General features: G+C 38.6%; 1 protein-coding gene across 1 annotated transcript in view; it reads right to left on the bottom strand.

The window, feature by feature from the left end:
- Positions 1-19,707, bottom strand: part of JADE3 (jade family PHD finger 3) — a 134,978-nt gene that overhangs the window by 40,794 nt on the left and 74,477 nt on the right. The window contains exons 4-5 of the mRNA XM_032426740.1: positions 19,538-19,617; positions 1,789-1,946 (exon numbers count right to left, since the gene is read on the bottom strand). Coding sequence (XP_032282631.1) covers positions 1,789-1,946; positions 19,538-19,617 — 238 coding nt within the window. The remainder of the gene's footprint in view (positions 1-1,788; positions 1,947-19,537; positions 19,618-19,707) is intronic.

The following is a 19,707-nucleotide window of genomic DNA, read 5'->3' as shown; positions in this document are numbered from 1 at the left end:
TCTTAAAAAAAAGCAAGTTGCACATTTATAAAAGTCCATCCTGGTCATGTGACAGATTTGACTGAGGAACTTAGTGAAATCCCCCTACCTCCCATTTTCCTAGTTTGATTTACAAGTGTCACCTGTTAGTTGTAATGCATGTTTACTTACAATAAACTCATTCAATCACGTTCTTGAGAAAAGGAAAAAATCTTTTTACATTTTGTATAGGAAAGGCAAGTGGTTAAAATAGAAGGTTTATTAGCCCTTCCTACTTACTGTTATTCCCTAACCTTCTTTGTTTTTATGCCCTTCCCTTCTTAGCCTCATTTTGTTTTTCTTATCTATAATATCGCTTGGTTCTTCATCAATTTTCTTTCCTAACATCCACTCACTTTCCTGTTTGCTTCCTTTGTCCTAGTTTCCTTACATCAATAAGTGTGTACTGAGAACCTCCTGCTTGACAGTAGGGGCTCTGCTTTTAGGAAGCTTAGAGTCACATCTTGTCTTTCTTTCTTTTCTCTTCTAATCACACAGTATTGTGCCTTCATGTGCCCACTATCACATTTTCTTATGCATTTTCACTCCTCTATTTGTGATGATTGTTCATACATATATGAAGAGAGAGAGAGAGAGTCCCCAATGTTACTGCTATGGCATATAAAAATACTGACAAGAAGGACATGAAAATGTCTGACTCTTGTGTTCATTCATGATGCTGTTCTGATTTTTAGGAGCTAGGAGATGGTGTTGATGATGATGATGGAGCTAGAGAGGCTGAGGAAGTGTATGGAGCAAGACTGTGGGAGCCTTCCTTAACAGCACAGACAGTCTCTGTGGGTGGACAGCCTGAGCTCGGGTTTCTAGAAGTGATCTGACAAGCATTTCTGGGACATGACTAGGACCTAAGAACCCAATGCTAGGGGCACAGAATTCAAGGACGTGATCTTTGCCCTTTAAGAAGGTAACATGTACTAGAAAAAGACAGATGTACAATGAGGTATTTCTCATAGTAAGCAGCAGGTCCCACCAGTCCCCTTATCTGGTGCTATTCCTTCTATTCCTCTCTTCCCTCACTCAGACTTATACCAAGCATTTTATTTCATGCCAGCCTTGGTGCAAAGAACTGGGAACATAAAGACCAGTAAGGAAAATTGGCTTCCAAACCAGGCATTACTCTTGAGGAGCTGAACTTACTACTTTGTCTGGCAGAAAAGTCCTCTCCCCTTTCCACAAACCCAAGTCCTCTCCTACTTAAACTTTCTTCTCAAGTCTTTGTAAATGAAGGTTATGTGCTTATAAGTCAACCTGATATTCTAGTCATCCCCTTTCATTTGGGTTTATGCATTTTACAAACTATATGTTTTGGCCCTCTATTTACAGATTCTATTACTATGAGGCCCCTATTATAATGAAGCAGCTTCTCATGGGGTTATATATTAATAGGATTATTATGAGGCTATGTAATTAATGCTCTGTTTCTCTTCAAAGACTAGTGAATGCTACTGATCGTTGAGTCAGACTTGGAAATCCCACTCTCCAAAACCTTATCACAATTTCAGATTGGACTTCAAATAGTTTTACCCTGTGAATAGGCACATATTATATCCCTAAATAAATGAGCTTGACTTTAACTACTGACCTACCCTAGCCTGGTATCATCTGCCACTGGTCTGAGTGAACTGGTGAACATGGTATGTGACTTTGTATTATGAATGTATAATTAGCCATGCAGTCTCTCCCCAACCAACACACAGATAACCATAAGGGCATTCATTCCCTAAGTCAAAGGTACAAGCATGCATATACCTGAGGGAAGGCTGTGGAACACTGTCTGGACTGGCTGGTACCTGGACTCCCTTTTCCCATTCTTCCTTCCATGTATCCGCAAAGAGGTAATAGCTGTCAGGATTAATATGATGAGAATCTGGAAGTTTCATGGCACTGATGAGGTCCTTCCGGAATACCTGAGAAGACATTGTACACATCATGAGAAGACCATCACTATGAAACTAACACCATTTAATGTACTTTTAAAAAGACTATCCTCACCCATTCTTCAGCAAGAGATATCTCTAACTTCCTAAATGGCCAGATCAACTTCTATTTGGAAAGGGTTTGAAGTACTGACAGTTTGTTCTGGATTTAATGAAGAGTAAATAAATCCTTCTTGAATTATTTTCTAGGGCTCCTTGAATTTAAATTAACAATACAGGTTACTCTAAAATAGTTTGTATAAAACAATCTGTAACTCTCTCAAATTAAGCAGTTTAAGTATCCTCTGATAACTTCTAATTATTTATTTAGGTATCACTTTATTTTTTATTTACTTAGAAATTATTTTAGTATCTTATTTTTTTCTTCTTGAGATTTTGATAGGAATTACGGGTTTTTGTTTTTTTTTTGAGGGGGGAAGGGGAGAGGGAGAGAGAGAATCTTAAGCAGGCTCCATGCCCAGCGTGGGGCCTGATGCAGGGCTAGATCTCATGAACCTGAGTTCACCACTTGCACCGAAATCAAGAGTCAGATGCTTAACTGAGCCACCCAAGTGCCCCTACTTAGAAATTATTTTAGACATATGGAAAAGTTACAAAGATAGTACAGAGCTCCCATATACCCTTCATATAGTTTCTTCTAATGTTAACATCTTACATAACCAGAGTATAATGACCTAAACCAAAAAGTTAACATTGCTACAATACTATTAATTAATCTACAGACCTTATTAAAATGTTACTAATTTTCTGGTTAATATCCTTCCGTTCCAGAATTAAATCCTGGATCCCACATTGCAATTACTTGTCATGTCTCCTAGTATTCTCCAATTTGTGACAGTTTCTTTGTATTTGTCTTTCAAGACCTTGACACTTTTGAAGAGAACTGGTCATGTATTTTAGAGACTATCCCTACAATTTGGGTTTGTCTGATGTTTTCTCATGATTAAAATTTTACTCATTTTTGGCAAGAATGCCACAGAAATGATGCTGTCTCCTTCTCATTCCATTATATCAGGGACATATAATGCCGATGTCCTATCAGTGGTGATGTTAAACTTGATCACTTGGTTAAGGTAGTGTCTTGCTGGTTTTCTCCACTGTTAGGTTACTGTATTTCCCTTTGTAATTAATAAACATCTCAGAAGAGATACTTTAAGATTATAAAAACATCCTGTTTCTCCTCAAACTGTCATGAGCTAATTTTAGCATCCACTGGCGGGTATCTTGCTTGCAAGAATTATTGCTGTGGTATCATAATGGTGATTTTCTATTTCCCTTAGTCCTTCTACATTTATTAATTGGAATTCCTCTGTAAGAAAGAGCTGTCCCTTCTTCCCCCTTATTTGTTTATTTATTCAATTATTTAGTTATATCATTATAGACTTGTGGATATCTATTTTATTCTTTGGGTTATAAGCCAGTATTTTTTTTTTTTGTGGCTCAAATTGTTCCACCTTTGATCACTGGGAGCTCTTTTGTGTTGGCTCGCGCCTCTACTCTTTCAACACATCCGATCCTTTTTTGAGTATTTTCTTAATTTCCTACATCACGACATGCCCCAGGCATGTTTATATCCTCCGTTTATAAAAGCTATTGATTTTATATGTTAACTTCATATCCCACTACCTTATTGAATTCTTTTATTGCCTGAGTTAGTTTTATCATTGATTTTCCTGTGGTTTTCTAGATATATTATCATATCATCTGCAAAGAGAGTTTCACATCTTCTTTACCTAGTCTTAGGTCTCTAATTGGTTTCTCTTGTTTAATTGCACTGGCAAATACTGTACTAATATTTGGAATAGTAATGGGGATAGTCGACAATATCTGCCTTCTTCCTGAAATTGGGGGAAATGATTCTAGTGTTCTTCATTAAGATCCTAGGTTGAAGACTATGGTAGATATATAGTATCTATGTTAAATTATCTTACAGTTCTCCTTTATTCTTGAATGTTTTTGAATGCCTGGGTACTGAGTTTTGTTAAAGGCTTCTTCAGTGTATATGAGAATAATTGTATAATTATTTTCCTTAGATATATTAATATGCTGTATGATTATATATATATTTTTAAAGATTTTTTATTTATTCACTTGACAGAGAGAGACATAGTGAGAGAGGGAACATAAGCAGGGGCAGTGGGAGAGGGAGAAGCAGGCTTCCCACTGAGCAGGGAGCCCGATGCGGGGCTCGATCCCAGGACCCTGGGATCATGACCTGAGCTGAAGGCAGACGCTTAACAACTGAGCCACCCAGGCACCCCTATATTTTATTTTTTTTAAAGATTTTATTTATTTATTTGACAGAGAGAGACACAGCGAGAGAGGGAACACAAGCAGGGGGAGTGGGAGAGGGAGAAGCAGGCTTCCCGCGGAGGAGAGAGCCCGATGCAGGGCTCGATCCCAGGACCCTGGGATCATGACCTGAGCCGAAGGCAGACGCTCAACTGACTGAGGCACCCAGGCACCCAATTATATTGTACTTCTTAATACCAAAACAAACTTGCATTTCTGGAATGAATGTCATTTGGTCATGATACATTTGTTAAATATGGTACTGTATTCAGTCTTCTAATATTTTATTTAGTATTTTTGTGTCATATTCATGAGTGATATTTATCTGAAGTTTCCTTTCTTTTTTTAAAATTGTCTTTGTCTTTTAGGTTTAGGTATCAGTGTTATGCATGCTTCGTAAAAGGAATTAGAAAAAAATAAAAAGGAATTAGAACATTTTCATTCTGTTACAATGCTCTAGAATAACCTGAGAATTATTGGGACTATCCGGTCCCCAGGAAACCATCCGGACTTGGTGCTTTCACTGTGGGGTAGTTGCTTAATAATATTCTCTACTTCTTTAGAAATTGATCACTTTAAGCTTTCTACCTCTAATGGAGTCAATTTTGGTAATCTGTATTTCCATAGGAAGTTATCTGTTTTATCCAGTTTATCAAATTTATTTCTGCAGAGGCTTGCAAAGTATACCCAGTTCTACTTTGCACAGAAGCTTGGGATCAGAAAATGACAGTGCGTGTGGAAACTGTGAAAAGCAATCTTAATAACTAATGGGGAAAATTATGATTTTTCTATGACCTTTAAACATTTTTGTCAAAATATAAGAAACTCTTATTGTTGGCTATAAGTGTATAAAAATGAAAAATATAATCGATATTTTAGTATACAGTAATTAAACATTAGAAACATTGAGAATTAAAATACTTTTTATAAGAAAATTTATCAAGAGTAGGTGGAACAAAGCTTGCCTCCTTTTTCTTATCATATAATTTAAGACATGGAGCAAACAACTGAGATGGAATGTTTTAAACTTTCATTATTTTAAAAAATCCATGATTTCAGTTTGTATTTCCCTTTTCACCCAAGAGTTGTTTAATAGGTTTTAAAATTTCCATAGGAAAGGACCTTTCTGTTTTTGTAATTTCTGATTTTACAGCATTGTGACCAGAGTATTGTTTATATGTCCATGTAATAATGGAAATCACTGTTTTCCTTGTGACTTAATAGTTGGTCATATTTCGTATGTGTATCATAGACATTTGAGAAGGTGCATTCTCTATTATCTCTAATATCAAAGTTTCAAGTTTGATGTATATTCATCATCTGTATCTTACTAAGCTGCTTAAGTTGTTTATAACTATCTCCTCACTTATTTTTTTGTTCACTTACTCTGTCTGATACTGAGAGAGGTATATGAAAGCCTCCTACAATTAGTGCGTTTCTACCTACGTCTCCTTGACTCTTCCATGGTTTTTGCTCCATGGAGGTGGTTGCTGTGTTATTCAGTGTATAGATATTCCTAAGTATCACATCTTCACGGTGAATTGTGGTGTTTAGCACTAAAAAGGCTTCTTTGTTTTGGGGGGCTTGATTGATTTCTACTTTGAGATCAGGCTCACTCCTCCTCCTACCATTTTCCTGGTATACCTTTGTCCATCTCTATTTTTAGCCTTTCTGAATAGGTGTTTCAGGTATAGTGTATACAGCATATAGTTGCATCTTGTTTTGTGAGCCGTAAAAATTTTTTTCTTTAATAGATGTTAAGCCCATTCATAATATTTATTGGCATGTCTCAGATATTTGGTCTCAACTCTGTCATATTGATAATTATGTGTTAATTTCCTTATGCATCTGTCTCTATCAGATGTGTATTGTTTGCTCTTTTAATTACATTTTTTTGCATTTAAGAAGGTTTATAGTTGTAGTCTATTTGTTATCTTTGTACTCTGATCTTTAAAAATGTCCTCAGTTTCATTTTCTTTTTTAACCTATCTGGTTTATCAGTTTTTATTGTTCTCAGTGAGTTCCTCAGGGGTGAGGAGGATAGGAATGAAATGTCTATTGTGGCAGCCAAGAGGACCCCAGTGTGAGCCTTAACCCTACCCCTGGCAAGGGAGCCCCAGCTGTGTGAAAAGTTCAAAGGCCAGAGGTAGAGGATGATGATATGAATACAGAAACAACTTGGACTTGGGGAAACAAAGAGATTTCCCATAGTTCATTTTCTGCACTCTAAGCACAATTAGGCACTGACAATATTGGAACGAGGATCCATCTGAAGTTTGATGTACTGTTATCCTCTGGTTGAAAGGGTCCCTGGGTGACTAAGGGGCATGGAAATATGCTCACCAGCCTGGACACACGACTTAAATGGCTGTGGAAGCCTAAGCTTTGTGATTCTGCCCTTTTCAACAACAGAAAAAAGTATGTAAGAGGTCTTAAGCTAACTTGGCAATGATGTCAGTGATGAAGACCCAGTTGAAGTCTAAGGAATGAGGGAACACACTTTCACATGAAAGTATACATACACCGGTATATACCTCATCTACTCATTTCTAATTCTGAAAAAAATCAACCATCCACTGGCAGGTGGAAAATAAACATGTCCACATTTCCGGAAGATCAAAGGAAAAATGCTACCCATCAAACATTTTAGCCTTTAATGCTAATAAAGGTTCTCTGAGGAGAAACACTGTTCAAATTTTATGTAACATGAAAGTAGAGGCACAGAGCGTGATCCAATAAGGCAGTAATTCTCCATTGGTGCAGTTCTGTTTAAACTGACATTTCAGAGTATAGGACTGAACTATCACATAATCAAATGATGCCATTTAAATGAATAAAGACTCATTCCATTTGCTTCTTTGCAGGGACAGCTCTGCAAATGCCTGTTGCTTTTTCACTTAGGGAAGATTAAGAATTAATATGATCTGAGCAAAGTAGAGAAGGAAACCAACCTTAAGCATGCTGGTGGCCAGGTGGCAACAAAATGACCTCCCTACCAAGAATCCTAGCCAATTAAAGTTAATTGGGTGCTGTGCAGGGAGAAAGCTGTCTACAGAAAAAAAAAACCTGGTGGTTTATTACATAATGCTTTGTATAAGGGGTAAGAGAGATCACAGTCATATCCATTTAACATGTTTTGCATAGAGCTCAGTGTTCTGGATGGCTAGGGGGAGAAACTCAATCACCCTTTTCCTGAACACTGGTCCATTTCTATAAAAGACTAGAGTGCCTTTAATGAGCCAGTGGTTAAGTAGTGGTGGCAATTTACAATTGTGCTAAATAAACTACTGTCTTTGGGAAAGAGAGTGCTATGGGAAATCCTACTTTAGATTTGGAAAGAATACTAGGGCTAAGTATTTTCAACCTCCTAAAATATTTCATTGTTGGGGCGCCTGGGTGGCTCAGTCGTTAAGCGTCTGCCTTCTGCTCAGGTCATGATCTCAGGGTCCTGGGATCGAGCCCCGCATCGGGCTCCCTGCTCTGCGGGAAGCCTGCTTCTCCCTCTCCCACTCCCCCTGCTTGTGTTCCCTCTCTCGCTGTGTCTCTCTCTGTCAAATAAATAAATCTTTAAAAAAAAAAAAATAAAATAAAATATTTCATTGTTTCCCATGTGATACACTTCACAAAATAAATCAACTGATTGCAAACCATGCTTAGGGCTTAATAATGTCACACCATCTCATCATGTAGCTTAAGCCATGTCTTTATATTTGATATAACTGCTTATAAAAATCTGTTCTGTATAGTTTCCTAAGTAGCCTAGAAACATACTGCAGTGGGTTGAACGGCGCCCCCCCCCAAAAGATATGTCTACATCCTAATTTCTGGAATCTATGAATGTTACCTGATTTGGAAAAGGGATCTTTGCAGAGATAAATAATTTAAGGATTCTAAGGTGAAGAGATCATCCTAGAACATCTGGGTGGGCCCTAAATCCAATGACAAGTATCCTTACAAAAGAAAGGCAGAGAGAGATTTAAGACAGAAAAGGAGGAGGCAGTGTGACCATGGAGACAGACTAGAGTGACTCACTGATCCACAAGTCAATAAATGCTGACAGTCATCAGAACCTGGAAGTGGCAAAGGATGGAATCTCCCCTAAAGTCTTGGGAGGGAGCACAGCCTAGCCAATGTTGGACTTCTGGCCTCCAGAACTGTGAGAAAATAAATTCCGGTTGTTTTAAGCCACCCAGTTTGTGGTAATTTGTTACAGCAGCCCTAGGAAACTAATACACATGTTTACCAAACAGAAGAGTAACTTGAAGACTCTAGACAAAGACATATAAAAGCAGAGGCCAGTGAAATCTGGCCCTTGTCCACAGCTTCAGAAATACCAAATCTCCAGGGAACAGACATTCTGTGAAGTCTGGGAAACCTCAGATGGCAGGAACACCAATCAATTCAGACCTATTTTTCTTAAAATGAAGAATGAAGGCTAGATCTAATGACTATTATAATTTTCCTTCCACCTTTAGAGAAAAACAGCAGACCTATATGATAAGCCTGATTTCAATTTTATAACATAGCCAGATTAAATAGCATCAAATCCAAGGTTTCTAGAGAAGCACTTTTACTCAAGGCAGAGCACAAGAGTCTGCTTTATCTTGCTGTAGAAACATCCCAAGCATGAGGCAGAACATAAAATGCTGAAGAAGGGATAGGAATGTCAGTTCAGTACTCAAGCAGATATCTGCAAAGTGATATGAAATATATTTACCAAACTGGTCTCATGAATCTGCTTTTGATAAGAAAAGGAATTTGGGGGTTTTTTAAAAAAAGAATACAGGCAAACAAAATAGCGTTAATGTATCCTGGGTAGAGAGGTGTGAGTTCTATACACATATGGTGGCATACACATATGCACGTATTTGTGTATTTTCATAAAGAAACAATAAAAGGATAAACCAAAAGCTTTTTTTAAAAAATGGCTACCTCTGGGAGTGGGGGAGAACACAGTGAGGAGAGAAAGACAAAAGCTAGATCTCTCTGAATGTGTTTTGTGTCACAGTTGGATGTCTGCACCAGGCAAATGTCTTATACAGTCAAAAATGAAATTAAAAATCTTTAAAGAAAGGAATATGGGCCCAGGGACACACTACCCAAATTGGTCTACTGGTTTCACCAACCACTTTGGGACAAATTATTTAAATTCTGTGTCTCAGTTTACTCATCTGTAAAATGGGGATAACAACAACACCTCATAGAGGTTGTTATAAGAATTAAATGGCTCAATTCATGTAAAGGGCTTAGCATGGTATTAGGCTCATGGTAATTGCTAAATAAATTCTAGCTGTGGTTATTATTTTACCATCATCATCATCATAGTCTCAGCTTTACCTCTAAAACCAGAAAGAAGTATACAGCTAAGTTCTCCTATCTATCTAGTCCATAAAAGTAATTACTGATGGGATAAAGGAGATGTGAGTTCATGGCTCAACTAAAACATGCATGGTTTAGCTCCCAAAGATAGGATTCCCAAGCATGAGGCCCATCAAAAACTCTAGCCAACTCTCTATAGGCCACAAGGTAGTGCAGAAACTTCACAAAATAAAACATGGCATTTGATGCTAAATTAAAGATTATGAATGAAGGCTCTAGATGTTGACATTGACCTAGGTAATGAAGTTGAGAAGTTTTACAAGTTCTTAATTGTGTGCCTATTTTATATGCACTGGTAGTTTCCCCAAAAGTTTCTGAAACAAAAAAGCTTTGTACTTACCAGATATCTGCTCATTTATGGTCAAAGAGGGGATTCACAGGCTAACATACAGCCCAGAAGCTATGCCAAGTCCAACAGTGCATGTACATCTTGGCCCCTCAGATGCATGCAGAAACAAAGGAGGCCTCACTATGAATCAATTAGAATATCAATGCTTAACCTGCCAGAGCCACAAAATGAAAATGTCCTTCATGGACAGCTCTGGCTTTTACTGCTTTCATTAACATCTCTCAGTGGGCAGTTTGTTAAAGCATAGCTAGTCTGAACATTTCTGTGACATTTTTTAGAGGAAAAGTCAAAACATTTACTTCCTGTATGACACAAAAGGGAAAACTGTCTGGTTCATGTGAATGTAGCAGAGAAACGGATTAGTTCTGATTCACAGTCACTTAAATATGAAACTATACATAAATGACCACAAACAGATGTGTCATCCCAACAGCACCAAAAAACAGCTGCAAATGTGGTAACTATATTTAATCAAAAGGAATTAACTGTAAGTGATTTTCTTAGAATTATACAATCTTAAGATAAAAAAAAAAGATGTTCAGGTTACCTAAAAGAATCAACCACTTAAAGCAGAGAAAACCTAGCAAAGAATACAAACTTGTTCTTATATGATGACAAAAGGTACCCGTATTATCAAAATACCGTGTCCCACGTTAATTTCTCCAGAGGAGCAAAGCTTATTCAATTTCTAAGTTTAAAACTTTAAAGATCATGTAAATATTTTTTCACAGAAATATTTTTCAAATAGCTTAAAATAATTCTCAGTTTTCTTACAAAGAACAAACAGGACATTTTTGATGGCTTTGCGGTAACATCAATTGAAACATCAATTACCATAAAGCAATGTACTTTTGGGCAACTTAGGTAGGTTTGATTACCTCCCTTACCCACTACCCAACAGAGGTAGTGTGCATCCCGGTGATGGAGGAGGGGGAGCAATTGAGTCTGAGTTGGAGATCTGGGCAATTTTCACACAAGAGATGACATCTGAGGTTTACTTTGCAAGTTTTTCTCCCATCCCTCACTATCCCTTTTTTGTACAGTAAGTGTGCATTTGCAAGCTTGGTAGTTTTTATCTCCTGCAGGTCAGAAAACCAAATAATCAAGCATGTTAGAAATACAGGCTCTATTTCAGAGTGTTGCAGTGTTCTCTGCCAAGTTAAAATATGTGAGCTTTGACTCTGTTGCTATGAAAGTCTTAGACATAATAAATGAGACTATGGAACTACAGATGATATGCCGTCAATCCTTTTTTTTTTTTTTTTTAAAGATTTTATTTATTCATAAGAGACAGAGAGAGAGAGAGGCAGAGGGAGAAGCAGGCTCCCCGCTGAGCAGGGAGCCCGATGCGGGACTTGATCCCAGGGCCCTGGGATCATGACCTGAGCCAAAGGCAGACGCTTAACCATCTGAGCCACCCAGGCGCCCGCCATCAATCCTTTAAGATAGGTTATGTTTTATAGACCAGTCGGACTAATGTATGTGAAAATATCCTGGCTTTTGAGAAAGAATAGAAGACTTTTTAATACATTCAAATTAGTCGTCTAGTACTATGTGCTTTTTCTAGGGCAATGGCTTTTGAAAAACATCTCTAAGAGTATGGGCCCTTTTGAGAATCAGATGAAGGCACTAGCATACACATACACACAAACACACATTAAAAACATACCCTCAAAAGCCTGTATACAATTTGCAGAAACTACCAAAGCCCCTGAACCATACGTGGAATTCACACACCCCAAAAACTCTTCCCTAGAGGATAAATCAGGGGTAGGCATAAACAAGAATACTAATGAAGCACTAAACATCGAAGAAAATACGTACCTATTAATGCAGCTGATAAAGCCCCAGTGAAAACAATCATTTACACTGCATTTCAGTGACAAACTCCCATTACAAACAAAAGGTTTCAGTCAGAAAAAAAGAAACTCCCATCCTTACAAGAAGAAAAAGGCAAGATAGGGAGCAAATTAACGATTTTTTCATGAACCCTTTAGAGAAATGAGTCGCGGGACAAATGGCCAACTCAAGGAAGGATGAACACGCCTGCAGGGAGACACAAGGACAGGAGCTTTTGCTTACCTGGGGCAGAAGCCACAGCAGGAACATTTAACCCAGAACTTTTGACAAATTGCTGGGGGCAAAGTGAGGACAACCAAGAAAGAATGAAGTTCCTGAGGGCTATAGTAAGAGGGGGTTCCAACCCTCTTGTAAGCTTTTTCTCTAGAAACCCAACTAGGCTCTTATAGGGAAGATGGTGGAAAACCTGGAGAAGGCCCCCCCCTTCAAGTGGTGCTGTCTGAGTCCCTGGTGCTCTGTGTCCTGGCTCTCTTACTGAACAAACAAAAAGCTTCAGCTGCATGGGAAGGCTATCAGGTGAGGGCACTGGTGTAATTTCACTAGTGCTGGGAAGAAGGGCAAAGCACCCAAGCTCAGCCTCCCTGTGTTACACAAGGGAAAAAAGCCTTAATCTAGAGGAGGGAGAACCTTAAGGACAGAGACTGAGCATACCAGAAGATACTGGCTACAGGCAGATAGGGGAATAGGAGGCAGGGACAAAAAAAAAGCCCTACCCCTAAAGTCCACTTCCCCATCTCACCCCCAGAAACAGAACCACTACACATCTCAAGGACTGAGAGTAATCAGAAGGTTAGTTCCCCAGTACTTTACCACCATGCTAAAGCCTCCAGTGATAATAACTATGGCTTATACCGGGAGAGCTGCAAAAGACAGAATCTCTCTGAGGACAAGCACAAAGGGAAGATTCTAATCCAAGACAGGAGACAAAAACAAAGTCACCAGAAGAATTAGAAGGAAGTCTCTGGCGCCCACAGCAGTAACACATTTCAAATACTCTCTTACATTGGTAGTGGGAGTGTAAACTGATGAAGCCCCTTTGGAAAACAGCCTGGTATTTCTTCAGATGGTTAACTAGGGTTACCATATGGCTCAGCAATTCCACACCTAGGTGTATACTCAAGACAACTGAAAACGTATGTCCACACAGAAACTTGTACATGAATGTTCATAGTATTCATAATACTCTAAAGATGGAGACAACCCCAATGTCCATTAATTAATGAATGGATAATAAAATGTGATATACCCATACAATGGAATATCATTCAGTCATTAAAATAAATGAACTACTGACACATGCTACAACATGGATGAACCCTGAAAACATTATGCTAAGTTTAAGAAGTCAGACACAAAAGGCTGTATGTTGTATGATTCCATTTATATGAAATGTCCAGAACAGGCAAATCCATAGAGACAGAAGTTAGATTAGTGGTTGCCAGGGGCTGGGAGTCGGGGAATTAGGGAGTTACTGTTAATTGATAGAGGGTTTCTTTTTTTTTTTTTTTTTTAAAGATTTTATTTATTTATTTGAGAGAGAGAGAATGAGAGAGAGAGAACACCTGAGAGGGGATAGGGTCAGAGGACGAAGCAGACTCCCTGCCGAGCAGGAAGCCCAATGCGGGACTCGATCCAGGGACTCCAGGATCATGACCTGAGCCGAAGGCAGTCGCTTAACCAACTGAGCCATCCAGGTGCCCTTGGTAGAGGGTTTCTTTCTGGGGTGATGAAATTCCACATTTAGACTGTAGTTACGGTTATACAACTCTGTGACTAGACTAAAACCTACTAAATTATACATTTTAAGTAGATGAACTGTATGGTATAAGAATTGTATTTCATAAAAGATGTATAAAGTGGTTTTTTTTTTGAAAAGAGCAACTGTTGTGGCATCAGCGGACATCACCTTAGAGGCCCTGACATCCACTCCCACCCAACAATAACAAAGTATCCTTCCTCCTTAATGTGGGATCAGCACAGACTGGGTAGGGAGCCTGGACTGTCACCACCACCCATGAGTAATGTAGTACCCCTTACCACCACCACCACCCCTGCTGCTATCAGTAGAGGCAACAGGGTGGGGATTTCCACCCCCACCAAGTAGTAGGGAGACACCCCTCTCCTGTCCCAGAGAGATAACAGAACTTTCTTCCTAGAGACTAACAGAAGTTAAGATGGGAAGCCTAGGAATTCTGCAACTGGTGGTACAGAGTCAGTGCCCCACCTCCCCACTGGCCTGGTTACTACAGAGGCCTGCTAAAACAGATTTAAATAAGACTTACTGTCTGATAATATAATACCAAAAAAGTCCAGAATATAATAGAAAATCACTCATCATACTAAGAACTGGGAATGAGAAGAGACAGTCAATAGACACCAACACTGAGATGACACAGATGTTGGAATCATCTGACAAGGGGTTTAAAGCAGCCATCATAAAAGTGCTTCAATAAGAAATTACAAACACTTTTGAGACAAATGGAAAGTTTCAGCAGATAGAGGATGTAAAGAATAACCAAATAAAAAATCTGAAATGGAATAATACAATAACTGAAATGACAAACTCATGGGAGAGGCTCAATAGAAGAATGGAATTAACACAATAAAAAGAATTTGTGAACAAAAGAAACTACCCAATCTGATCAAAAGAAAGAATACATACTGAAAAAAAGAGAAGAGTCTGAGGGACCTGTGGGGAAATAACAAAAGATCTAACATTCATGCATTTGAAGTCGCAAAAGAAGAGGAGAAAGAAGGTGGAGCTGAAAAAATAGATGAAGAAATAATGGCTGAAAACATCCCCAAATTGGCAGAAGATATAAACCTAGATTCAAGAAGCTGATCAAACTCCAAACAGCATAAACCAAAAGAAATCCATGCCCATGCACATCATAATCAAACTTTGGGAATAAAGACAAAGAAAAATCTTGACAGCAACTGGAAAAGAGATGACTGATTACCTACAGGGGAGCAACTATTTGAATGAGAGCAGATTTCTCACCAGAAACCATGGAGGCCAGAAGAAAGTAGCACATTTTTCAAGTGCAGAAAGAAAAGTACTGTCAAACCAGAATTCTATATCAAGTGAAAATATCCTTCACGAATGAAGGTGAAACCAAGACATTCTCAAATGAAGGAAAACTAAGAGAATTGATCACCAGCAGACTTACCCTAAAAGAATGGCTAAAGGAAGTTCTTTAAACAGAAAGGAAATGAACAAAAGGAATGTTGGGACATCAGGAATAAGGGAAGAATAAGAATAAAAATATGGGTAAATATAATAAACTATCCTTCTCTTGAGTTTTATAAATGTTTGTTGGTTGAAGCAAAAATTACAACATTGTCTAGTACAGTTCTCAAAGTATGTAGAGAGAATATTTAAGACAATTATACTATAAAGGTGGGGGGGTGGATAAATGAACCTGGATGGTGGTAAGGTTTCTTTCCTTTTCTTTTTTTCTTTTTAAATAGACTCCACAACCAACATGAGGCTTGAATGCATGACCCTGAGATCAAGAGTCACAGGCTCTACTGACTGAGCCAGCCAGGTGCCCCAGTGGTTAAGGTTTCTGTATTTCACTTGAAGTGATAAAATGTAGAGACCACATTAAAAAAAGTCCTCCTTTTTAAAGGTTGCTTCCCAAGAGCAACCACTAAAAATCTACACAAAGACATACACTCAAAACCACTACAGAAAAAGTCAACATGGAATTCAAAAAAATGTTCAAGTAATCCACAGGAAGACAGAAAATAAAACAGAGAAACCAAAAAACAGAGAGAACAAATAGAAAACAAACAACAAAATGGCAGACATAAACTAAATCATACCCAAAGTTACATTAACTGTAAGTGGCTTAAATAGTCCAATTAAAAGATACTGAAAGAGTGGATTAAAAAATGACCCAACCAGGGGCACCCAGGTGGCTCAGGGGGTTGAGCGTCCAACTCTTGATTTCTGCTCAAGTCATGAGCTCAGGGTCGTGGGATCAAGCCCTGCATCGGGCTTGGCGCTCAGCAGGGAGTCTGCTTGAGATTCTCTCTCCCTCTTCCTCAGCCCTGCCCCTCAACTCGTGATCTCTCTCAAGTAACGAATCTTTTTTAAAAAATGACCCAACTATACATCATCTATAAGAAACTCACTTCAAATATAATCATACATATGTTACAAGTGAAAGGATGGAAAAATATACAATATTAACATGAATCAAAAGAAAGCCACTAACTATATTAATATTAGATAGTGCAGACTCCACAGCAAACAAAATCATCAAAGACAAAGAGGGACATTAAATGATGCTAAATTCACCAAGATATAGCAGTCCTAAATATGTAAGCACCTAACAAAAGAGCTTCAAAATATATAAAGCAAAACTGACAGAATGTAGAGGAGAAATACACAAATCCATAATTACAGTTGGAGACTTCTACAGCCCTCTCTGAACAACTGATAAAACTAGTAGGCAGAATATCCGTGAGGATACAGAAGAACACTGTCAACCAGTAGGACCCAACAACAGCATAATACACAGTCTTTGCAAGTACCATAAAATGAAACATTTACCAAGAAAAAACCATATCCTTAGCCATAAAACAAACCTTGACAAATGTAAAATAAGTGAAATTGGAGAAATAATGTTCTCCATCAAAACTGGATTCAAACTAGAATCAATAACAGAAAGATAGCAGGAAAGTCTCCAAGTGCTTGGAAACTAAACAACACACTTCTAAATAAGCCATGGGTCAAAGAGGAAGTCTTAAGAAGAATAAAAAATACACTGAACTGGATAAAAATGAAAACAAACATATCAAAATTAATGGGATGCAGCTAAAGAAGTGTTTAAAGGGAAATTTATAGGGGTGCTTGGGTGGCTCAGTTGGTTAAGCATCTGCCTTCAGGTTGGGTCATGATCTCAGGGTCCTGGGATTGAACCCCGCATCAAGCTCCTTGCTCAGCAAGGAGCCTGCTTTTCCTTCTCCCTCTGCCCCTCCCTCCTGTTCGCATTCACTCTCTCTCTCTGTTTCTCAAATAAATAAAATCTTTAAAAAAATTAAAGGGAAATTTATAAAACTAAAATTCTTACATTAGAAAAGAGAAAAAAAAAAAAAGGAGGAAAAGTCTCAAACAGCCGAAGCACCCACTTCAAGAATCTAGAAAAAGAACAAAGTAAACCTAAAGCAAGAAGAAAGAAAATAATAAAACTAAGAACAGAAATCAATGGAATTGAAGAGAAAAATATGAGATGATTTCACTGATTTATGAAACAATTTGAGCAACACAATAAATTATGTAGTATTGGATTATAGCCTCAAGTATAAAATAAATGTACATGAGTCCATACTGACATTAATAAAAAATTTCTTAAATGAAGGAAGCACCCAAGGAGATTATTATAATTGCTTAATTTTGGGAAACAATCAGATTGTCTAATATGAAGCTCTTGGCACATAAAATTTCAATAAATGGTAGCTATGAGAGGTAGCTGTGATAATGTCCCATGTTATAATGACAAAACAAATTATGTCAGAGAGATGAAATAAGCCAGCAAGGCAAAACATGCAATCATTCTCTTCTAATGCCAAAGCTAGTTTTGTTCTACAATATTAGGTTCTCTCTTTTATAACAGAATGTGAAATATAAAGTAAAAAATTTGTTTCCAGTAGCCCAGGTCCCCTATGCCTTGCAACAAAAGACTGCTATTCTCACTGAACTAGAGGGCATCAGGACTTAAGACCCAAAGCTACTGAGTCACTTTATGTTCTAGGACTGGCTGTCCTAAATGGAAAAGTAGCAAAATTTCTTTCTCACCATTCTATAGTCAAAGCCTCCTCTGGATAGATGGGAAATTTGCTCTGTTCCTGTTTATGTGCATTTTATTCCCTAAGTATTTCTGCTTGAAACAGACACATATAAACACACTCTGATATTTTACTGTGCCCAGAAAGATCTTAAGCAAAAGATGGAAATGAAAAGTGACCAGATGGAAATGAAAAGTGACCTCTGAGAAAGAGAGAGAGAAATGCTCTCTCTGGATGACACCCTAAAGCAACGCACTCCCTGCCCCATCTTGTGTGAGGGTAGGTGGAACCTGTGACTTGCTTCTAACCAATAGAACATGTCAAATGTGATGGAATGTCAATTCCTTGATTAGGTTATGTAATGTGGCAAATGTGATGGGATGTCACTCCCATGATTGTGTTATACTATATAAGACTCAGTCTTGGGGCGTCTGCCTTCGGCTCAGGCCATGGTCCCAGGGTCCTGGGATCGGGTCCCTCATCGGGCTCCCTGCTCGGCGGGAGGCCTGCTTCTCCCTCTCCCACTCCCCCTGCTTGTGTTCCCTCTCTCGCTGTGTCTCTCTCTGTCAAATAAATAAATAAAATCTTAAAAAAAAAAAAAGACTCAGTCTTAGCAGACTGGAGCAAAAGATTCTCCCCTTGTTGACTTTGAAAAAGTAAGCTGCCATGTTTTGAGAGGATGTATGGAGAAGGCCATATGGCAAAAAACTAGGAGCAGTCTCTATGAGCAGAGGGTAGTCTTCCACCAAAAGCCAGCAAAAACCAGGGATCTCAGTCCTGTAGCTGCAAGGAGATGAATTCTGCCAACAACCTGAATGAGCGTGGAAGTGAATTCTTCCCTAGTAGAACCTCCAGAACATAGCCCAGTCAGCACACTGATTGCAGTCTTGAAAGACCTGGAACAGAGAACCTAGGTATGCTGTGCCCAGACTCCTGACTCACAGAAACTGAGATAATAAATGTTTGCTGCTTTAAGCCACTAGTTTTGTGATCATTTGTAATGTAGCAATAGTTAACTAATACACTCCTTTTCCTTTGCAGCTAAAGAAGTCTACTCACAGAAGTGAAGACACACAATGTCAGTTTTCATCATTTAATTATCATAGAGGAAAGTCTATAGGATCCGCAAAACCATTACCAAGTCCAAGTGCAACCCTGGCATTTTGCTGCCCTTGGGGTAGATGATGACCAGCCTCAGGGCACCTGGGTAGCTTAGTTGGTTAAACGTCTGCCTTCAGCTCAGGTCATGATCCCAGAGTTCTGGGATTGAGCCCCGAGTCAGGACCCCTGCTCAGCAGGGACTCTGCTTCTCCCTCTCCCTTTGCCCCTCCCCCACTCTCATGTTCTCTCTCATGCTCTCTCTCTCTCAAATAAATAAAATCTTTTTTTAAAAAAGAGGATGACCAGCCTCACAAGGAATGATTTATTTTCTGTGGGCTGTCAGTGCTCTGAAGTCTATAAAGACCCATCAAAGCCCAAAGCTCAGATCTTCAACCTCTCTTTCCCCTCTCCATCCATAATCTTCCCATCAATCCCTACTTGCACTGCCTTCCACCTGCCAACTTAGCTCTTTCCAATCAAGGCCAGATCTCTGGGTCCTTCCCAATTCCCCAAGTCTGGCTCCCTTTGACTTCTTGGCTTTATATTCTAAAGCCAGGCACCTAAATGTCATCACCAAAATGAAATCGGTGTGATGATTACTGTTTTCCCAAAGGGATAAGAAAACGGAATCTTTCTTAAAAACCAAAAAAATTCATAAGAAAACAAGTCTATCCCTTGGCACATAGTTTAATCCTCACATCTCTAAGATTGGCCATTGTACGTATGTAGGCAGAAGGCAGCTATCTATTTTTTTTAAGTCTAAAAATTAAATATCTGATCTCACCTCAGCAGGCTTCTTGTGTTCATTTGGAATTCTTGACTTGCTCCTATACATTGAGCCAGAAGTAAAGGAAGTGGAAGGACCTGCAAAAGATAATTAGACAAAAAATACTGAGACTTGCTAATATTACTAAATGTCACAAAACTAAATGTCATCCAAGAGAATATGAAAGG

Source organism: Phoca vitulina, unplaced genomic scaffold (assembly GCF_004348235.1).
Source record: "Phoca vitulina isolate PV1807 unplaced genomic scaffold, GSC_HSeal_1.0 scaffold35, whole genome shotgun sequence".
Classification (NCBI taxonomy): domain Eukaryota; kingdom Metazoa; phylum Chordata; class Mammalia; order Carnivora; family Phocidae; genus Phoca; species Phoca vitulina.
This window is presented reverse-complemented; position numbering and strand designations above follow the sequence as displayed.